Below are 21,392 nucleotides of genomic sequence, written 5' to 3'. Positions count from 1 at the left end.
TGACTTGGATATTATAGACCTCGGAGCCGGAGGATGCGGTCCCCATATCCCAGGGGTTCGTATTCAAAATTGGTCATTTCGGCAGACTAGCTCAGGCAACGTACCTGATCAGCCAGGCCCTCGCTAACATCAGATCCTTTTCTGCAGTCTCTACTGATCTCAGCAAGTCCAGCTTATCATCGGAGATAGCACAACTATGTCGCACATTCGAAGCCCTAGCTCGTGCTAATGAATTGGAAGTCACAGTCCGCAGGCTGCCCTTCTGCTGCCAAAGCCTGATTTCTTACAGGTAAGCACTGGCAGACAGCCGTTACTAAGCCGCTCAGGAGCAAACTCAAAATCTTACCCATTGATGGCAGCGGTGTCTTCCTCCTCCAAGAACATTACTGGCAGCAGTTGAATATGCGATCTCGACAAGAGGCGCAGCAGCATACATATGTCGAGACTCATAATGCCCTCAACACGCTTTGCCGAATTGCATTTGGAATCCAGCAAGGATCTTATCCGGTGGACTTACGGCAGGGTCAATGCACATTTCTTCTGGTTGGAGTTGTATATCAAGGTCTTTCGGCGCTTTTGACTATTGGGAAAGGAAACCCGTCGGCAGAGATTAGAGAGGATATAACTATGTTAAGATGGTTACTTCGACACCTACGAACCCGCTGGCCACTTTCTGGTAAGTTCCTTGGTAAAATGTCCTGAAAAGAATGATTCTCTAATGTCAAGGGAAGGCATCTATGAAAGAATTTTGGATGCAAAAGAGGCTCTGTTAGCCTCGGAGGCGATATAAGAGGCGATATAATTACAAATTTTGTACCACAGGAGGCAGAATACAGTCATGTTGCATGAGTATTTGCACCCCAGTACATCGGAGGGCTTTGGCCCCACTTTTCTGCCGGTTAAAACTTCTCATTTTCAAACTAGCTAGTAACTAGTATGCCAACCTTCGTATTTGATAGCCTCTTCCACCCGGTGTGGCATAGTCTCTGCTGAATCTATAAAGTGATGCACTGTGAGGTTCTCCCATGCATACTGCGCTGCATCTACTAACTCGGCCCAGGTCTCCTGGTTATTAGGTATCTCTCGTAACCAAGGCCTTAGCGTTAAGATATCTGCCTTTAATAACGCCCAGAGATTCTCAATTGGGGTTAAACCAGGTGAATAAGGAGGCCAATCCATAACATTTACACCTATCAAAACAGGGTTTCTTCGCAGCAACAGCGTCATGCGCACCGAGAATAGCTAGAAGAAACGCGCTAGATCATCCTACACGTTTCGTCTTATCTCTCAGGTCAAAAACAACAACTTCGACGCGAACCTAATTTTTGAAATTACTCAACCACCACGACGGCTACGACTTCTAGAATCATCCAGTTTACTATCAATCTCAGCAGCTATCGATTGAACCTAACTTTATAGGGGACATCGATATAGTTGGGGCGAAACCCTCGTGGCCGGCCCTTTCAGGGATTTCTGAAACGGTAAACGCACACAATCAGAATTTTTTTAACTGCATTTTAAACCTCAATAAAGATGCGCACCAATATCTCTCATTTAATGAATCGAACGGAAAATAGCTTTCTAAATCAGTAATTAGCTTTATACAACAGGTAGCTGACGCCTGCGAATTTTTGTAACGCGAAACTGTAAATATTCTGGTCACTAACTGCTGTATCGGCTTTAAACTGGCCAATATCTGGCAGACCCTCTAGACTGTCCAAAAGCAAACCTATTACATTCAATCGAATATATAGAAATAGAATTGCCAGTTCTGAGCTTCTGTAGTCTATAACGCGCCTCCCTCAGCTTATACAATTTTTTTTTTACGGCTTCTTCAGTACTGCTCCGGCCACCTCGTTAGAGCTCAATAAAGACTGCAAAATTATCGTTAAATTATAGGATACTGGTACAATGTACATCTACCGATATCTTATAGTTTCGGATATCAAGCAAAGAATAAAAATAGTAAAACAGAAAATGTACAGTCAGACAGAAATTTTCTCTCTAGTTAAAATGCGTTTTGTAACTGTTAAACAGTTTAGATTTAGTAATCTAAGTTTTTTACTTTATTATGCCGCTGAGGCCGAAACTACCAAAATCTACGATTAATAAGTTAATTACTTGAGTGCAAAAGCTATACTGTAACATCCCTCTTAGGATATCATTATACATGAGATCGCATTTAAGTTAATTAAAGATTTCATTACCGATACAAAACAATAACGGGTAACTAATGAGCTATTCGAAAAAAAAAACAAAAATTACTAGATAAATAAAGAAATTTAATAGAATCCTTAAATTATGTGTATCGCGTAATTTACTTATCCGTTTAACTATAAAAATCAGAGATTGTCTATTTTAATCGTAAAATTTTTAGACTTGCGTTACGCCAACGAGGCAATCACACAAGGTACCATTTAAGATAGCGTTATTTATAAAATAGTATTATATAATTAAACTGTTCGTATCCGACGGTACTTTAACTGCTAATAATATAGTTATATAAGAATTGGCTATTTAAATAAAATAACTTGCAAATTCTATAAAAGTAATTACAAAATTCAAAATTATTCTTACACGTTCACTAACAGCTAAAAGTGTCACTGTATAGGGTATAAAAAAGTATACGTTATCTAGCACAAAGGGTATTCGAGGTATACAGCAGAGATAGACCGGATTCAAACTACAGCAGTATATTAGCAAGTCTAGTATTAGGTCTCTCTCTATCTGCAGGACTTTCAGTTTTCCGTACGTAGCGGTACAGAAGCCTCTAGCTCGTCTAATAGCGAAAGACGCAACCAGCCGCATACAAGCCTCTTAGAGAGACATATAAGGTCCGTTAGTAGATCTGCAAACGTTTATAATCGTTTAATAGTCCGATTTTAATCAGGATTTACGCTGCCGCATACCGACTCGCAAAAAATGATTTTTACAGCTAGTAAACTTTCCAAAGATAGGATAGATTTTGCTACAGATAGAGTGGGTATATCTCTATAACCTAATCGAAAGAAAATCAATTAGTAGAGTAAGCCAAAAATGCTTATTCCAGTGATCTCGATATCTAAAGATTACTGTAGACGAAAGAGTGGCCTGCAGAGCGTTACCTTATCTAAAGGAATATGCTGGAATGTCCGTACCCAGTCTGTAATACAGCAAAAAACCTTATATTTAGCTATTATACCAGTTGACTCACTAACTGGCAATATATTATTTACGAAACGATCCTGCAGTAGAGTAGCATACCGAGAACGATCGATTTTAGCTAGCGAAACCCTTACTGTTTCCCTCCCGAAAATCCTGGTACCAACTATTGTACCTACTATAACTCCTATCACGAGAATCTATTCAGTATTACAGAAATACACTAGAGCTGACTGATTATAATCAAGCCCCTTCACATCTTCCAATATAATACAAATCGATTTAAAGATAAGGTAATAGCTCAGTTCCTCCGGGATCCTGCAGTTCTAGAGGTAGACTTTATCTTTGTACAAAAACTTTAAGAGAATCCTTACCAGGATACTACTTACTATTCTGCTAACGGTTTCTACCAGTTTCTATACCCGGATTCGACCGAGATAGGGAACGAGCGGGCCCGCGTGTGCCTCTATATATTATATTAAATCGATTTTAGTATCTGAAAATATATAGCGTATTCGAAAAACGTTTAAAAGCTCGAGCTTACTGATATTAACAGCTAACAAGTGAGCGAACCTTTCATTCAATGCGGAATGCCGCGAAATGATCAAAATCACCCGAAAATTCTACGTCGTTTGAAAGAACAGGATGTTAGACTGAAATTTGGTCCAGCAATCGACATGATCTTGGCATATTGATAGCCAAACACCAGGTTTTGAAGTATAACATGATCCTCCATGTTTTTTTCGAGGCTCCCATAGTAATATTCGTTTAGAATAAAAGGGAATGAAGGTAGCCCGACTTCTCTACCCCCGAACGATATAAAGCGTTGAAGGGATTCGCTCCAGCCAGATTCTATGACAATTTGACGCTCGGGATCGGTGGAGTTTCTGTCCCAGAAAGAGTGCCAACCGACGGCTAGCGTTTTTGGTTGCTTGGAACTCGTTGAACCAACTGTTCAGGCGTTCAAGAGAGTCATCCGCTAGGTAGAGGAGTCCGAAAAGATGGCGTGATTACCGGCATTACTCTCTGTATGAATGCGTTCATATTCCCAGCGCGCTCTCTCTTCTCCACTTACGCATGTCCAGAGTGTATGCGTATAACGCGCTGATAAAATCTGACTGATAGACCCGTAATGTGGACAATATTCGGCAGCGTGAGAGAATAAAGGAGATGTTTCCGCTAAATGAATACCAGATGGAATATCTCTGTTTCTGGATTTCGGCAGATACAATCACGCCTGTTGTGAATCTGACTCGGGCCAGTGGCCAGTTCTTGGACTCTGGTAGGGACTATTCATTCTACGACTCAGAAACCTCATCAAGGCCCACGGCTGCGGTGATTTCATTCACGGAGCGGTGGCACACATAGCACGAGCAGCATCCAGGGGAGTTAGGACCCTCGCCAGGTCGGGGCAGCAGCGTGGTTTTACCTTACTTGTGCTTTCGTTGAGACAACGACTACCCGCCTGGATACCTATTCAGACGGCACAGATCACAGGTATCCCCAGGACGACACATTTGTTCACGGCCTGCTGTAGAGTAGACCCAACATTCTCTATCATGGGACACATACCCAGTACACCGTGTATTTCCCAATAGCTGTGTGCCAAGCTCCGTCTCCATAATACGGCCCACGTGTCAGATATTACTTCTATCAACGAGACTGATGGCGTTCAGTTTGTATTTCGAGCGACTCGATAACTAGGTCGATTGTGGTACGCATGCATTTATGCGATTGCAACTGGATTATAAAATTGGAGAAGCTCAAGCATATTGACGATTCCGCGACAACCTCTAGCAGGTCCTGGTTTTTCCCCCCGCAATGTCGATCACAACGGGCATGATTTCCGCGATTTTTGCGAGGACCGGGGCGAGGATGTCCAGGAGGAATTGTAAAGAAAGGGCTCTTAATTGGCGAACTCCTTGGTGACTTTGGACTGGGTATTATGGTCGAGGTCCTAATATAGTTAGCGAGCCCAATGATCAAAAGGATTAGAAGCCTTACCTAGAGCCTGTCAGTATTCTTGAGCACAGCATCTTGATGCCGATCATCATACTTTTGGACAGGATAATTGCGCTTGAAATGTCTGTTCGAACCGCATCTGAAACAACGTGCCGACTTTCGAAATGATCAATATTCTAAGTCTACAAATTCAAAGCTCTTAACTCACGTTGCTGGGCTGGGATGGTGACATAACAGAGACAATCTCGTCACCACAAGGGAAGATGACGGACATATGGCCCCCGACGCGCGCAACCACAGAGGAGCTACCAGGGGTCACCGTCGCCGAGGACGCAGGGCTGGCATTATCCAGCTCTTCACGCGCATCTGACCAGTACGACAGCGACGGCGAACGTTCCGGCGGCTCAGATATGCCGAGCTGTTGGTCAAGCTGCGCTTGATTAGCCACCGAGAGCTCTCCCAGTTCCCCCTGGGCCCGCCGGAATGCGGCCATCTGCCGTTTCAAAACGCGAACACGACGCTGGAGGGGGCGGCGCAGCCCGCCAAAGGCGCCAAGCGCGCAGCACGTCGGCCGCGAGGGGGCCAGTCCCTCCGGCGACTGACCAGAATTCAACGATCAGCGCATGTATGAGAACCAGGGCAGGCAGTCTTGCTTAAATTCTCACACGTGTGGCGCAACGCTTGGCACCGCATGCAGCGGTGCCCTGCTCTCACAAGAGCGCGGCGGTATGCGGTCATGCGCCGCTTGAGCAGCGCAGCACGGCGCCGCAGCCTCTGCCGGTTGAGCTGGTTGTCTACCAAATGGATCTTCGGATGCAGGCTCAAGTTGTATTGTTCCCAGTTTAACAGTGTTGCTATCGGATTCCTAATATTACTTCGAAGGATCCTCTGCTTTAGTTTCCGGACTGTAATATCAAAAACCCAATGATATTACTGGGCTTTTACGTGTACGCACTTGGTAAAATGGTCCGGATAATGCTGTGCTCTGTGGGATGGGGGCCGTGGTTGGCCATTGTTGCATGCAGTTCCCGAGCGGTCCGCGGTGTAGCAACATGGATGGAGGAAAGGCTGATTCCTGATGAAGATGATGTAGGAGGAAAGAAGAGAAAGAGGAAACAGGGGGGAATAGAAGGGGTATTTTATACCCGAGCAAAATGGCAACGCTGTCACTGTTTGTTGGCGTGGACATGGTGAATCTAAACATTCCATATGATCTAGTCTCATATCGCAGTGACGGAGGCCGTTATATTCACGGACCGAGGGTTAGGGCTTCACTGGGAAGAAGGCAGGCAGGCAGTGCATTCACTAGACCGCCTCTAGAAGAAAGGGAATAGTTTTGAGTGTAGCATAATGCTTTCAGATTAAGTATCTGTCGAGTAAGCTGAACAAAATTTAGATTCATGCTGACATCAAACTAATCCAAGATAATTCCAATATTTATTTACAAGAAGGCCGTAATCCATACATCAACAATCATAAAAAGACGAAGAAAAGAAAGCTCAAACCTGCACGCTAGACCCATCATTCTTCTTGCACGCACATGCCGCACCACCAGCCGCAATCTGAGACGGAGTTCGAGCAAAGCTAGGAGGAACATCCAATGCCGGGTTCCGAGTGAAGAAGTTCCTCGGACGAAGAAGCAACGTCATCGGCTCTGCAGGCATGATAGGGTAGTCTTCGGGAGACGGGAAATGGGTTAGGCCAAATGTGTGCCACAGGACGACATCGGTATTGTCAATGGAGCAGTTAGGTCCGGCTGCTTCGATCCAGGCTGGGATGCCTTGAGATGGCTCACCCGAGGTTTGTGGGACGTGGCGGCCGGCAGGGTGAATTTCGTCATCGGAATCTGCAGCAAGGGGTTAATAAAAGCGCATTCACTGGGTCTGTAGACAGAAAGGAATACTTACATTTGGTGACATGAACAGCATGACGGGCGAAGCCGGCCCGCTTCCAAGCCAGGCTGCCTTCTTTAGGAAGCAATGGAGGTACCTCACGACTGACCAGCTTGTAACAGACAGGCTTCTTGCTGTAAGGGTTCAATTTGCTGGTATTGACCATTTCCCAGGTGCGGCCGGTGTTGCCGTCGTAGTCCGACATGGCTTCCAGCGGCGTGTTGTACTTGGTCTTTTTGGCATAGAAAGCATTGCCGTATTTGTTCGCGGCGCTTCCAACTTCTCCCTCACCACGAGCAGCATCGACCTGGAAGACAGTGTTGTTGGGGCCGTCGATATTGGGATCGACTCGCAGACAGAACAGATGCTGGTGGTTGTGGGCGTTGACCCCGGGGTAGACCTCGGTGCCCCAGCCATGGGTGTCCTCGCCGGGGTTCATGGCATACGTGTTGAGAATACCAGTCAGTTTGATATCCAGCTGGACGGTTCCATCCTGGTGGAAGATCCAGTACACACAGTACTCGTAGTTGGCAGCAGTGAAGATCTGGGAAATGATCAATTTCCGAGCACGAGTGACGACCATGGACTCGTCACGGAAGTCTGTGTGCTTGTACATGATGCCGTTGTCCTCTTCGTGAATGCAAATGGCGTTCTTCACGATCGTGCTAGCACCTGCGCGGTTTACAAATGCCGCATCCATGTAGTGAATCGCGCCCTTGCAATCACAGCCCAGAGACAGACTGTTGGTCATGTAACCACCACCATATTCACCCAGGTCAAAAGCATGCTTTCGCTGGTGCGGATGCTCGGGGTTTCCGTATGGAACCACCATCTCGGCTAGTGAAAGACGGTAGAAGATAGGCCGTACGTTTCCTCTGTCGTTGAAGGTGATGTTGTTAAGCACGATGCCTTCCCGGTAGTTGAAGCCCACATGAATGTTCCACTTTTGCCATTCAATTTCCCGTCCTTTGACTGTGAAGGAGACACCCTCGGGCTGCGTGATGTGAATGGGCTTCAAATCTGTCCGGAAACCTCCCTCCGCTTCAATTGCAGCAGGGTGGTAGTTATTGGGAGGGGCGTTGCTGAGAGGCCTGCGCACGGGCGGCACATCGATGTGAATGATTTCCTTGGTTTCCGCGTTGAAGATGGGGCAGAAATCCAAAGGATAGGTGTACTGGGAGTCATCGACATGAGGACGGTAGTACATGAGAGCCTGCTGCAAGCGAACATCGGTACCAAAGCGCTCATCATAGCCAATCGTCCAGGCTAACACATCTCATTAGCTTCAAAACCAAAACAATTTCAAATACCAGCCAAACTTAACACTCACGGTCACAGTACACCTTATCCATATCCTCTTTCGGAATGCCCACAATCCCGCACTGCTCAATGACCTTCGGGTCCTTCCGCACAATATGCTCCACCTCCTGCAAATCCTCCATGGTAATCAAAGGCTGCACCCCCGGCGTATGCTTCCACTGCACAACCTTCTTCTCATTCAAATTGACAACCCCATCGTACACCTTACCTCCCGGGGCAATGGCAACGATATCAGCAGCCCGAGCAGGACGGGGAGCATTCTGCGGATCCGCCAACCACGCCATCATCTCCGCCTTGCGCGGCTCGTATAAGGTTACGGCATTAAAGTTAACCTTGCCATGCTCCTCGCGGATCAGAGCAACAGCGGTATCGATCTCTGCCGTCGACAAGGGATCCAGCGGATGAGGCGGAGGCGCGGTGGCCGTGACCTGGAAGGTCAGCTGCTGAAGACGGTCGAGGACCATGATGAGACGACCAGAGTATCAGACAATTTGCAATTCAATCACCCGTAGTAGACCGACTGGAAGACGTTTTATAAAGCCGCGAGGATCGGTAGATTTAGCGGTGGAGATAAGTCACCGTCGAACGAGATGCAACAGTGACACAGAAGCGAAAAGAACACAAGAAGAGTAGATTGTCACACCGACAAGTTGCTCTGTATGGCAGGCGCTAGGGCACCTTTTAGAGTTTCGCATCGTTGCTGGCAGCGCGAGGAGCGATGTAGATGCGTCGAACCGATAGCGATAGAGAGTCCGATCCTCCCGATAAGAGACCCGGATTCGTTCGCCTGTTCGGGGCTAGCGCCATCGCCCGTGACCGCTGGCGCCCAATGCGGTATCCGGAACCTTCCTTGCGGGTTGATCGGTGGACGGGGATCGAGGCATGTCGGATATGACTGCCTTCTGTACGATTCTGTGGGGTAGTACCGGTCTGGGTTGGTCAGGGTTTCGCGTAATACAACCGTGGTTGTCAATCTGCCGGCACAGGAAGCTAGGATTGAAGATGTGGTACTTTTGATGCCTGGGGCAGGTCGATATATGTCATTCGAATCCACAACAGCATCTAAGACAATACGTAGAGCCTCCAAGATAGCATGATAAATCTTAAATAGGATTGAACATCATATTCTAGCCATAAACAAACACCGTACACCTCGCGCGAACACCCCCCTCCAAAATAAATGTGAAGGATCTCAGGCGATGAAAACCCCATGGATGAACTGAGAACGGGAGATAACGTGAAGAAGTTCGGGAAAAATGCTGCAAGAAAAGTAAAAGAAAACGAGACACCCCCGTGGTGCCACATGCTATGTACATCCGTCACATCATACTGAATCCTCATCCCTTGGCCCGACATAGAAAACACAAGAGACCCAACGCTGGTCTGCAGGAACGAGAAATAAACAAAACGAAAGGAAAGAGAGCAAGCATTGCGCGCAAGTATACGACAAGCATGCTCTCCACATGGCTGCCTGACCTTGAGATGGCAAGGAAGCAGGGTGCCTATACAACATCAAGCATAAACTGAAAAAAGGTCGACCAAAAGCACAAAGATGCAGTAAAATGACTCCGCCGAACCAATCTAAACACCCTTTGAGAAACGGAAGAAAGCTTTCGTAAGACCCAAACTCATGACTTTCCGATGGCAAACTGTCCGAGTACTCCGCCGACAGCCCCGGGAGTGAGAGTGCCTAGGCCGTGGTGCTGAGGAGTATGGCTGCCCACCGAATGAGCGGCATTGGGCGTGCTCGGGGTGCCCGTGGTAGAATAGATCGTGGCCCCGTTGAGGTTAGGAGTCTGATGAGGATGGAGTTGATACATGCTGGTTGGCATTTGACCGTTCAACCCCCAAATCTGACCAGAGTACTTGGACTCATCGATAGTGCCGTTAAAGACAAGCTGTCGCATCTTCCAGTAGATCTCTCCAGTGACGAGGGAATCCGAACCTGCCTGGTGAGCAATGCCGACCCGCTTGACGCCAAGCTCGTCGGCAATGTCTTGAAGCCCCGATTTTTGGCCCAAGTTAGCCAAAATCTGAACAGCTGCGGCAGTCAGAGGGGAATCGTTGACTGCTTGATTGCGCCCTGCATGTTTCATCAAGTATTTAATATCATACAGCGACGGGAAGAAGATATTGAGGAGCTTGTGGAATTGCTCCTCATTCTCGGGGAGTGACGTGCAGAGCATGATTTTCATCAAGTAGCCAAAGTCGTAGCCGGAGTGAAACGAAACCCAGTGTACGTCATCCAATAAGACAAGACCCGAGCTGATCAAGAGGGCGCCAAAATCATGCGGATCGATGCCGTTCTTATCATGCATCGCGAAATCAATGCCGGCTTTGGCGAGCATCGCCGTCGACTCCTGTGCATACATATCCTCTTCCAGCGAGAAGCGGAAGTTGAACTGCCAGGTGCAAGGAGCCGGGACGAGGCCATTGCTCATCGGCTGGCCATTTGCATCGGTCGCATTAGGCGGCGGAACCTCGCCTTCGGGCGAGAACAGGGTGATCCCGAGCTGGATCATCTTCAGGAGATCGACATTACACCGGAGGGTCTGGTAGTGGTAGTCGGCCTTGTTCGTAAATGCACCGATAGGGCGTGCAACGATACCGGGAAACTCGGTGTCCTGGGGAAAAGGCAAGCTTAGGTTAATATTTTCTCGATCCGATCAGAAGAGCGACAGCCCAAGCAGTTCAAACAGCACTGGAATTGCAAGGCCACCGGATGGTCGGACAAAGATGGTCTTACCATGCTGATATAAGGGTACTTCTCCACCAATTGTCTTAATATCGCCATTTCCTGTGCTAGGTTGTGTTTCCATACGTCACGTATCCGCGTCTTGACCCCACCTGCTTTCGTCTCGAGTGCCAATCGGCCATCGTGGGCCTGGTGTAATTGCTGTTGCTGCATCTGGGCCCCTCTCGCGAAACCCATCTGAGCCGCATGGCTGGCAAGCCCGGTGCCGCCGCCGTCGGCGCCAAACCCACCGACCGACATGCCGCTGGCGATTCCAGTTCCAGATAGCGTGAACGGGTTGATGTTGGTGTTCGGGTTTCCGGCCGCGAAGCCAGGATGGCCACCGAGAGAGGGAGGCGGGAGAGCCGTGTTGGCCGACTGGGCGTGGACCGGGTGATGTTGGGGTTGTTGCTGCTGTTGCTGTTGCTGCTGGAGGTGGGCCTGTTGCAGGTGTGTATAGGGAGCGCTCAGGCCAGTAGGCCCGTATCTGCCGACAGGAGGTGGCATGGTGTGGATGTCAGCGCCGTGTGGAGGTCATGCATCTGAGGATTCCCACGGTGCCGGTAGGAAATTTAAGGGTGGTAGTGGTTGCGAGGGGCGTTCGAGGGTTCGGTTCTTTTTCGCGCTGGCCGCTGGGAGCGAGGAAGAGAGAGAGGGAGGGAGAGGGCGGCGCAAAAGAGGCGGACAGCTTGCTTCGAGCACGGCCGTATGCGGTTTAGCGCCGCCAAGCACCACATCTTCGGTCCTGTACAGCTTCAACTTCGCTCGCTCTCTCCCACCCCTTCCGCCCTGGATCTCGCTGTTTTATTCCCCTCAACCACCATTGTACCCTCGGACCCTGCGGACTCGGGTGCCAATTCGCTAAATTATCTCTCTCTCTTTTTTTTCCCCTCCCTCTTTCGCCCGTCCTCCATCTACCCATCCACCATGTCCGCCCAGAACCCCACCGGTTTCGACATCAAGGAATTCAAGGCCGCGGCCTCGCCTAAATCGGTCTACGCCAAGAGAGACCCCTGGGCCCGATAGTACGATTCTATTCTTCTCTCCGCTGGTATTGGGTACAATACTAACAGTATCCAGTGAGGCCTGGCGCTACACCGGCCCCTTCAGCCGAATCAACCGCTTCAAGCGAATCTTCCCGGGCTTGGGCATCGCGACCGTTGCGTTCGCCGGCTACTGCACGTACGAGCACTTCTTCCTGAAGGACGACCACCACCACGGCGACGGCCACCACTAAGCGATTCCACCCATCGAAGTCGAAGAACGGAGGGCACGGAATAGGATGTCATTAAGAAATGAATTGGCCAGTCTGATCCCAGGGACAGGACGCATAATACCCCGCGGTACGAATTGATGCATCGGGGTATGCAGAGAACGGGACTCGAGTTGTCTGGACTTGTTTGATAGACGTGGTGGCATTCTCCGTGAAGTGTGGTTGTGTTACGATCGGAAGACTGGGATGATCTCTGGTCTCTCGCCGAATACATGACGGTCGGGTCTGGTTGTTATGGTCGAAATGAGCCAAGCTCGACAATGGCGCTTGGGTTGTTTGCTTTTGCTGGATGTACATAGTATCTATTTGTTGTTATATTAAACTGCGTTGACTTGTACTCTCAACAAATGCGAATCGTAAATATGTGGGCTATCGAATTACATTCTACGCAGCAAAATAAGAGTCAATCTTCAGTGGGAATATGGCATCATCAGATTCAATCAATTCGTAAATTTGAAATTTTTATCTTCGTTTTGTCATGCGCGTCTATATACTCGTTGAAATGATAACTATATCCAATAGCGATTAAATTATTCCTCGAAAACCAAGCTGATGCCGTCATCACCCGCAGTGACAACGCGCTTTCCATCAAGTCCCTGGACAAAGCCCATGATACCGCCCGATTGCTCTCCATCGTCGTTCTCAGTAAGACCCAAGTGGCCCTTCCACTCGGTCAGCAGCCCGTGTGCCGTGGCCGCCGTTCCACCCCGACCGTCCCAGCGTCTCACGACACCGTCCATGCCGACGGAAGTGAGAAGCCAAGGCCGGTCCTGGTTCGCGGCAGGAGGCGCCGTCGGGCGAGAAATGGAGGTTGCGGAGTGCTTGCGCAGGAATTCCACCTTGACCACGGCACCCTCGTGTGCGTCTCTGATGTGACGACGGAGAGCGAAGCGGTGGGCAGCGTCGAACAGAGCGATCGAGCCGTCGACCGAGCCAGCCGCAAGAAGAGTCAAGGGCGGGGCGGAGAAGGACAGGGTCTCGACGCCGTCCGATTGGGCCTGGAGGGAGGCAATAAGGGTGCCTGCAGCAGACGCGCCAGAGGCTGGCTGCACCGAGGGCTTGCCCTTGGCTTTCGACGACGTGTTGCCTCCGGGAGCTGTGAGACGCGGCAAACCAACCACCTTGATCTGGCCTTCCGCGCCACCAACGGCGGCAATACCACCACCGGGAGAGATGGCGACCGAGTACAGGCCGCCCTCCACAGCGAAACGCTGGTCCTCGGCAGTTAGGCCGATGATGGCGCTCGTTCCGGGAGAGTAGGAGACACCCGCGGCGGCGGCAGCGCCGAAGACATCGTACACATAGAAGCTACCGTCCTCGGAGACAGTGGCGAGGAGGTTTCCGTCGGGGGTCCAAGAACCAGCGGTACAGGAGCCGGTGTGTTGGAAGAAAGTCTGCAAGATGGAGATGGGCTGCGCGGCATCGTTGTGGTCGATACGGAGAACCCAGGCACTGCCGTCGTTGGCACCGAGGGCGATCACGTTGCGCTTCTCCTCGTCGCCGTTCTCACACGGGCAGACAGCGACCCAGTTGATCTCTTCCACTTCCTGAGACTCCGCGACAAATCCCCACGACAGCCCGGTCAGCCCGGGAGTGGTATCGCGCCAAGCCCGCAATTTACCATCCAGACCAGCCGTGACAACATATTCTCCCTTTGGTTCAGTGAAGGCAACCGCGTTCACGGTGTCTGTGTGTCCGTCAAGCTTGAGGATGGGCTGCAAAGACTCGCGCTCCTTCTTGGGCTGCGGGTTAGACTCGTAACTCTGAGGGAGGACGGGACGCTCGGTCTGGGGTGTCGAATCGAGAAGGTAAGCCGTGTCGTCGCCAGAGCCCGTGATGACAATCGAGTTGTGAATGGGGTGCTGAGCAATGCAGAAGACTGAGTCCTGGTGGTGATCGAAATGGGCGGCGGAGTCGTTCTGGAGAAAGATCTCCTGCATCAACTGATCTTCATCTTCGGGATCAGAGTCCATTGGGTGGTCTTCATCACGATTGACGATTTCATCGGCTTCATCGGCATCGACGAAAGCATCGTCTTCGTGCTCGCGATGGGGGTCTTGCGAGGACATGATGTCGGGAGTGAACCGCTGAGGGATGGTCGGAGTGGTAGGCGGAAAATATAGAATGAGATAGTAGTAGCACAGCTATTGGGAACAAGTGGTAGGTTGAAGTAGGTTTTGAGCACTTTTGAATCGCCCAAGAATTTGAAAGGAGAAATTTCTAGCAGCGACTAGAACGTAAAGCTGCAGAATGGAATTTTGCTGAGCAAGAATCTCTTCCGATACTTTTTTTCTGACCCCTCCGCTTAGAAATTCGATTTTCTCCCCGCGCGGAGATCAAACAGTGCAAACAGCGATCGGTCGGTGTCGTGCCTACGGTGCAACTATGAGTAAGGTGTACCCGGAGTAAGGGTTCTGCATGCAGCTGCTTTGAACTAGAAACAATCCAGTCTATTCTAGTATCTAAACAATCCCTATGTACCTCAAACACAAATACCTCATGAAGTCAACAATTATGTCCATAAAATTTACACGCTGAACAGAAAAACAAATCAATCTCGGGCATCATAATCGCCAATTCCTCCCATGTCATAAATCCGCCTTTACAGCTTAGAACCGGCCTTGCGGCGAGCCTCCTTCTCTTGGTCGCGGAGTAGGCGACGGAGAATCTTACCACTGGGGCTCTTGGGAACGGCCTCGACGAAGCGAACGCCGCCCTTCAACCACTTGTGGCGGGCCTTGTGTTCCTCCACAAACTTGATGATGGACTTGGCGGCTGCCTCGTCATCTGCGCCAGCGGAGGGCGATTTGGCCACGATAGCCTTGGGAACCTCTCCGGCGGCTTCATCGGGAATGGCAATAACAGCACAGTCGGCGACCGCAGGGTGGGTGAGAAGGTGGGCCTCGAGTTCGGCTGGGGCCACTTGCAATCCCTACAGTTTCGTGGTATGGTTAGCCAGTGCAGAAACGCGGTGCTTAATAGACGAAATACATACCTTGACCTTGATGAGCTCCTTGATCCGGTCAACAATGAAGACGTGCTCCTTGCCGTTGGGGCTCAGACGGACGACGGCCTCGTCACCGGTGCGCATCCAACCATCCTCAAAGGTTTCCTTGTTCGCTTTCTCGTTGTTGAGATAGCCCAGGACGACACTAGGGCTGCGCACTAACAGTTCACCTGGAGTATCGTAGGCAATGATCTCCTCATTCTCCGGGGTTACAATACGCGCTTCGACTCCGGGGATCAAGCTGCCAGAGGATCCCAGATAGACGTCATCCGGATATGTCGAGGAGACAACGGTTGAGGTCTCGGTAAGACCTTCACATAGAATTAGTATTCATCCACATTGTTGGCCAAAAGGGCTCAGGAAGCTTACCGTATCCTTGACGAATAATAACATTTGAATAGACCTTCACGAAGTCGGCCGCCGTCTCCATTCCCAAAGGTGCTGCTCCGGTGAATAACGAAGTCACAGAGCTCAAATTGTGCTTCAAGCATTCCTCGGGGTTTCGGAGCATAGTGATGATGATTGGCGGGACCTGATAACTTGATTAGCATGAAATTCGCATCACAAAAGGAATGCATAACCAACCAGCAACAGGACAGAGATCTTGAACTTCTCAATGGCAGCCAAATACGACTTCAGCTCGAATTTGGGCAGCACAACAACCTGATCACCTCGATAGGGAGAGGAGTGGCAGATGACTACCAGAGAATAGATGTGACTCTGAGGGAGCAGACCCAATGCGACCTCGGTATGCTGGGACTGACTTCCGGGAGGAGTGAGAGATGCGCGGTACTTCTTTTCGGAAGCGGTAATTTGCAGAACGTTGGCGATGACATTGCGATGAGAAATCATTACACCTTTCTGGAGAGAGAAAGATCCGGTTAGCGAATTTGTTTTTCTTTTATTTTTGGTTCTTTCTTGATTTGTCAACCACTTACCGGCAAGCCGGATGTTCCGCTGGAGTAGCACAAGAATGCGGTGCGTCGAGCGCCTTCACCAGCCGACCAGTTGAGTTTCTCCAACTTGGGCAGCGATTTCCCAGCCTCGAGAAATTGCTCGAGAGTCTTGTACTCTGCCGGAGCCTTCGCACCGCCGGTGAGTTGGCTCGGGAGATCGATCAAATAGATGCGGTTTTTGGGGAATCCAGCCAAAGAGGCCGCCTCTAGCGCGGTAGAAAGCAAGGGAAGACATGTGAACAGGGCCTTGGCCCCCGAATCCAACAACTGATGTTTGAGCTCAGCAGCCGAGTATGCGGCGTTGGCAGGAGACACGATTCCACCCAGCTGGTGGGTTGCCCAGCACAAGGGGATAGTATCGATCTGATCGGAGAAGATATGAGATTAGCAAAAACGGCCTGCGCGCTTGAAATTGAAATGGAGTGCCATACGGTGTTCAAACTGAAAATCCCCACAGTCTTGTCCCATTCCGTGCCCTGGTTGGGAGCCCAGCCGAATTCCTTCGCAAGCCCTCGCGATAGATAGTCCACCCGGTCTACCACCTCCAGAGAAGAATACGACTTCCCGGAAAATCCGCAGGTGAAGGGATCCTTTGAATACCCAAGAGGATTGCGCCCATAGAGGTCCGTAAGCATGAACTCGCTGATCGGGATATTATCAGGAATCGGGGGCAGATCGCCCGCCGAGCTGCTAGGAGTGAAAACCATGATTTCTGTCGCGTGGTGCTTGTTCGCGGCTGATCGTAATAGTGTAATTAAGATGTAGATAGATGACAGGGAGAATGTGAATCAAAGCATGCAAGGGGGGGAGGATGATGCGGAGAATAAATAGGGGAGAGAAAAAATTGGGGTCGGAGGAAGGGAATCTTAATTATGTGGCACAGCCAGAAGTCAGAACTAAGAAGGCCAGTATGGGGACAGTGCGGGGAAAGCTTCCATCATCACTCGGCATTCGGCATTCCTATAATGATTACTGCCATGGCTATGCCGGATCCTCGTCGGGAATTCTCTATAGTGAATGGAATATATAGACTATTAATGCAATGGTTACCCAGTTGAACAGATATATCGATCTTAGTAAATAGCTAATTTCAGTGAACATTTAGCAGGAAATCCCATTGTTGCATCTCTCTGATTTGCCCCTCGGTCTACCGTTTACCGAGGTGATTTTATTAATGGCAGGTAACGTTCGGCAAGACTTAATAATACGTGGATTCTGGCACGAGGCAAAGAACGGTTAAGCGTGCGTTCTGCAGCCGTGCTATCTTCCGTTTGGTTCGTTCTCCGAAACGTCCCCATATTTCTGGTGGCGATCCCTGTCTCCACCGTGCATAATACTCCATACTATGGAGCAGAACTGAGACACTAATTAAGCAGGGACGAAGAATTTAAGACATGCCTGTACTTGATTGTCATGTATATAGAGTCTGGAATTGGCTGGTGGAATACGGTTAGGGCTGATGGGAGCTTGTATAGAGGCCGGCTGGTGCCTGATTGGGGGCGTCAGCGCAGAGGTCGTGCAATATAGGATGGGTACATAAATATTCGTACGGACAACTAGGTATACCTGGACGGAGTATTCTGTAGTACTATGTGTAGATCCGACTAACTAGACTTCTGCAGCGTAGATGACATGACATGACGAGTGTACGCAGAAGATTCGGGATCTTGAGCGAAGAGATCTCGAAAATACTCTGCACATCAGAGTATTCTGAGGCATCATTATTCATTCTCGAAAGATAGATCATGAAATCTATGCTTTTTTAACCCTGAGCATGATATTTATACTTCCATTATTGTATACGAGAAAGTTTTGCAGAGTTGCAGAATCTCGCCGAATTTCTGCCATCAGGTAGTACAAGCAGGTTAGAGAATCTTATTAGTTTGCGGGTGCAGAACCCATTTCTCTTTCAAAATCTTCAAAATATCTACGAATAAGAGCCAATTTAATGTTGATATATTTATCAGAAAGGTATCAAGATTTTTGTTGTACCAGAGACATATCGAAGGGAAAACGGTTGACATTACAGATATCTATAAGCATATTTTGAATCTGCTTCGGTTCCTTGGCTACTGAGAAAAAAAAAAGTCTAGTCCTAGAACAGCAAGAGATCTTAAATCAGCTTTCCTCCATTCTGATCGATTCAGATTTCTCATCCATCTTTCTTGATTTTTGAAGTGTCATCGGCCAGGGAAGGTGTGCACCGGATTGCACGGCTGGTCTCTCGGCTAGCCAGCCCCAATGCAGTTTAGTGCACCCGTGACCCACAATGAACCTTTCTCAGCCAGTCAGCAGCCATCGCCTTTATTCTATAGAAGCACTTTACTCCGTACACCTCTGCAGTTCCATCATCGAAAGCGAAGCGATATCAATCAGTCTTGTGAGTAGCCGCGTAAACCTACTTTCAGGGTGATACTGATACTTTCCGGCATACGTAATAGCAGATCAAGCCCAGACATGGTTACCAGAGGCCAGCTCAAGGCCTCCAAGGCTAAGGTGGACCAGGTGATACATGGTCGTGTGACGAAACAACAAACGCCTCACTTGTCTGGTATAGTATCGCCCTGTTGCATGCACCGCTGGCATAACTGATGCCGTCAGCACATTCTGTCTCTCCACCTGGGCCTGTGGATGAGGAAGTTGTCTGCGGAGAGCCCCCCGCTTGGGCAGAGGTTTGCTTTCTGATACGCGACCGGGATAAAAAGGATTATTAATGGTTCTCCAAGACCCGGCCCGCACTGTGTGATACAATTCCATGGTTCAATTCTCTTCAAGGGGGTGTTTATCACACTGGTAAGATATGTCGTGGGTTCCTCATCGATCAGGATTGTGGTATTCGCTCGTACCTTGATGACGAGATAGTCATTACGAGAGTGTAAGTGCACAAACTGCAGATATACTCTACTATTGATACACTCTTGATGCATCATGGTGCTGACAAAATTAGGGGCGGTGGCTGTCACAAAGGCGCCGACGGAACCCTGATCCTTGACCGGAACCAGAGTGCAGACAATGCACAAGTGAGAAGTGTCCTCAACAGCATGGAACAACGTATTGCAGTCGGAATGGTCATTGGTGAGTCATAATACATCTCCTTGTCAAGAAGCCTTGCTAAACCCATTACAGGAGATCGTAATGACCTGCTCAAAGCGAAGGTACCCCACAGGTATAACGTGATGGATCTTTTCCGCATTACACACGTATGGTGGGAGGATTTTGGGGGCAAGTCAGGCGCTAAGTTGCGCCTGGAGAAAATCGATATCTCAAGCAAGAGTTGGTGGGCAGCCAAAAGCTCGCCAGATCCGCTTCCCTTTCACGAGCGCAATAGCTGCACGGAGCCCAAAAACGATCAGTGCTCATCGTGCGGAGATATCAGCCCCCAGGTATACAGCCAGGGTTGGATATGTTTAAACCCGGATTGCACGCAATTCTGGACTCTGAAAGGAAAGAAAGCACCGAGGAAACTCGACTTTGATGCAGGCTTTCTGGACTTCCGCACTCAACCAGTCTCCGACGTCAACAGTCATCATGTGCTGGTCCACAGCTTCTCCTCATTCCTTGAAGGCTACAACGAAGATGATACTTATTCGCGCTCTTCATGGAAGGGCATTGTATGCCCATCCTGCTCGAAGTGCGTCTCTCGCACACACTGGGGTGGTTGGAAATGTGCCGATGATCTTGCACCTCCGACGAAGTCATTGAAAACTGCCTGTGCTTTCGAGCACGTGGTATCAATGCGTCCAATCCCTTTGGAAAAGGTCATAGGTGGTGCCACCGGACCCCCTATTCCACCAGTCCCCAGTGTGGCTCTAGCAATCGATAACTCCTCTGCCTTCCCGTATGAGATACGCAAATATACGATGCCAAACGGGGTGGGCTCAATTACTCACTATGTCGCAAACCTTCAATCCAACAGCAAACCACATGGTCCGGACTCTATGTTTGAGCAACTGCAACTGGGCGAATTCGGGCTGAGGCGCTACCCTTTGCAGCAAAGTGTTGGTGAGTTACCTGCTGCGCCCACGACTTGTGCTGTTATTGATTGTTTTGTTTTCACACTCTAGTTGCAGGAACGCATACTGCCCATTTTGCCGCCAATTATGTGAGCAGGGAATTTCTTTGCAGTGACCTGATCTGTATTGACGAATGTCAAGGGAATGCCATACAAATATGTTGTGTCTGTGGCGTCCAAGGCGTTTAGCGAAGCCCCCCAGGTGATTTTACAGGCTCTGGGCCGTCTGACGTGGGCAACGGAAAAAGCGCTTGACTTCGACTACCTTCCTCCAAACGAACTACTCGCCCTTGGTTACTTCGAAGCAATGAAGATTGGGGTAGGTAAGGCTTGTAGAAGATGGATCTAGACGCTTACGGGCTTTAGTACCACGATGATGGCGAAATATCGCTCGGTCCTACTATTTCTACATTGTCACTGGGTGGTCCATCCGAGATGAAAATCCGGATGAAAGAGAAATGGTTTCATGGACAGACCAAATCAGGTAAAGTACTAGCCTATGATCCGGTACTCGATGGGTGTGAGTTTTGGGCCGAGCGGCAGGCCTTGAAGGATGAGTTCGAAGGCGGGGAACTTTCGATAGACGATTACGACAAATTGCGCAGAGAAGTCTTCAAGAGGAGCCAGCACAGGGATGCTCAAGCATGTGTCACACTGCGGCTTCGCCATGGGGATATTGTTGTGATGAACGGAGAAAATTTCCAGAAATTCTACGAGGTATGAAAGAAAATTTCCCCGCTCACTGAATCGGTACTGACAATTTAAAGCATAAAGTTACGCCTTCCGATAAACTTCGCTTTGCTTTGACTGCTAGATACGTCAAGCCAGATGATTTGACTCCAGAGGAACTGGAAAAAGGAGAGTTTACCTTGACAGGCGATCAGGTCTATAACGGTGAATGACGATGATGATATTCAAATTTCCCTCCGCTCTCTTTCTTCTGCTTTGTCGTCCCTTTGTTTGATTTCAAAAGTGCTTTTCGATTCTGCTTTCTCTATGATTATCGCAAAAGTTGTCTGTCATTAATACGTTCTTTGCGCTTGAATTATTACGTTCTGCATTGCGTTCTGCAGGATCTTGTATCCCCCGGATCGA

At 49.2% G+C, this 21,392-nt stretch overlaps 6 protein-coding genes across 6 annotated transcripts; 2 read left to right on the top strand and 4 right to left on the bottom strand.

The window, feature by feature from the left end:
* Positions 1 to 5,047: 5,047 nt before the first annotated feature.
* On the bottom strand, positions 5,048 to 8,779 carry KD926_000809 (peroxisomal copper amine oxidase; the record flags this gene model as incomplete). The annotated part of the gene is made up of 6 exons (XM_053104628.1): positions 5,048 to 5,098; positions 5,312 to 5,701; positions 5,818 to 6,008; positions 6,644 to 6,949; positions 7,011 to 8,261; positions 8,326 to 8,779. 6 exons carry the CDS (start codon positions 8,777 to 8,779, stop codon positions 5,048 to 5,050), a joined length of 2,643 nt encoding a protein of 880 aa, XP_052952142.1.
* Positions 8,780 to 9,943: 1,164 nt separating this feature from the next.
* On the bottom strand, positions 9,944 to 11,556 carry KD926_000808 (CCR4-NOT core DEDD family RNase subunit POP2; the record flags this gene model as incomplete). Its single annotated transcript, XM_053104627.1, has 2 exons — positions 9,944 to 10,939; positions 11,062 to 11,556. 2 exons carry the CDS (start codon positions 11,554 to 11,556, stop codon positions 9,944 to 9,946), a joined length of 1,491 nt encoding a protein of 496 aa, XP_052952141.1.
* Positions 11,557 to 11,976: 420 nt separating this feature from the next.
* On the top strand, positions 11,977 to 12,286 carry KD926_000807 (NADH dehydrogenase [ubiquinone] 1 beta subcomplex subunit 3; the record flags this gene model as incomplete). Its single annotated transcript, XM_053104626.1, has 2 exons — positions 11,977 to 12,074; positions 12,130 to 12,286. 2 exons carry the CDS (start codon positions 11,977 to 11,979, stop codon positions 12,284 to 12,286), a joined length of 255 nt encoding a protein of 84 aa, XP_052952140.1.
* Positions 12,287 to 12,852: 566 nt separating this feature from the next.
* KD926_000806 (WD40 repeat domain-containing protein) lies at positions 12,853 to 14,391 on the bottom strand (the record flags this gene model as incomplete). Its single annotated transcript, XM_053104625.1, has 1 exon — positions 12,853 to 14,391. The coding sequence occupies one exon, from the start codon at positions 14,389 to 14,391 to the stop codon at positions 12,853 to 12,855; it is 1,539 nt and encodes a 512-aa protein (XP_052952139.1).
* Positions 14,392 to 14,924: 533 nt separating this feature from the next.
* On the bottom strand, positions 14,925 to 16,992 carry KD926_000805 (acyl--CoA ligase; the record flags this gene model as incomplete). Its single annotated transcript, XM_053104624.1, has 6 exons — positions 14,925 to 15,254; positions 15,318 to 15,640; positions 15,699 to 15,861; positions 15,915 to 16,190; positions 16,268 to 16,648; positions 16,717 to 16,992. 6 exons carry the CDS (start codon positions 16,990 to 16,992, stop codon positions 14,925 to 14,927), a joined length of 1,749 nt encoding a protein of 582 aa, XP_052952138.1.
* Positions 16,993 to 18,742: 1,750 nt separating this feature from the next.
* On the top strand, positions 18,743 to 21,199 carry KD926_000804 (uncharacterized protein; the record flags this gene model as incomplete). The annotated part of the gene is made up of 9 exons (XM_053104623.1): positions 18,743 to 18,836; positions 18,887 to 18,957; positions 19,012 to 19,160; positions 19,233 to 19,360; positions 19,412 to 20,287; positions 20,350 to 20,387; positions 20,440 to 20,616; positions 20,664 to 21,014; positions 21,065 to 21,199. The coding sequence occupies 9 exons, from the start codon at positions 18,743 to 18,745 to the stop codon at positions 21,197 to 21,199; spliced, it is 2,019 nt and encodes a 672-aa protein (XP_052952137.1).
* Positions 21,200 to 21,392: the final 193 nt, after the last annotated feature.

The sequence above is a fragment of the Aspergillus affinis genome (genome assembly GCF_023601865.1).
Source record: "Aspergillus affinis strain CMG 70 chromosome Unknown NODE_116_length_112947_cov_90_404359, whole genome shotgun sequence".
Classification (NCBI taxonomy): Eukaryota; Fungi; Ascomycota; class Eurotiomycetes; order Eurotiales; family Aspergillaceae; genus Aspergillus; species Aspergillus affinis.
Note: the sequence above shows the minus strand (reverse complement) of the source record. Positions and strands in the feature narration are given on the sequence as shown.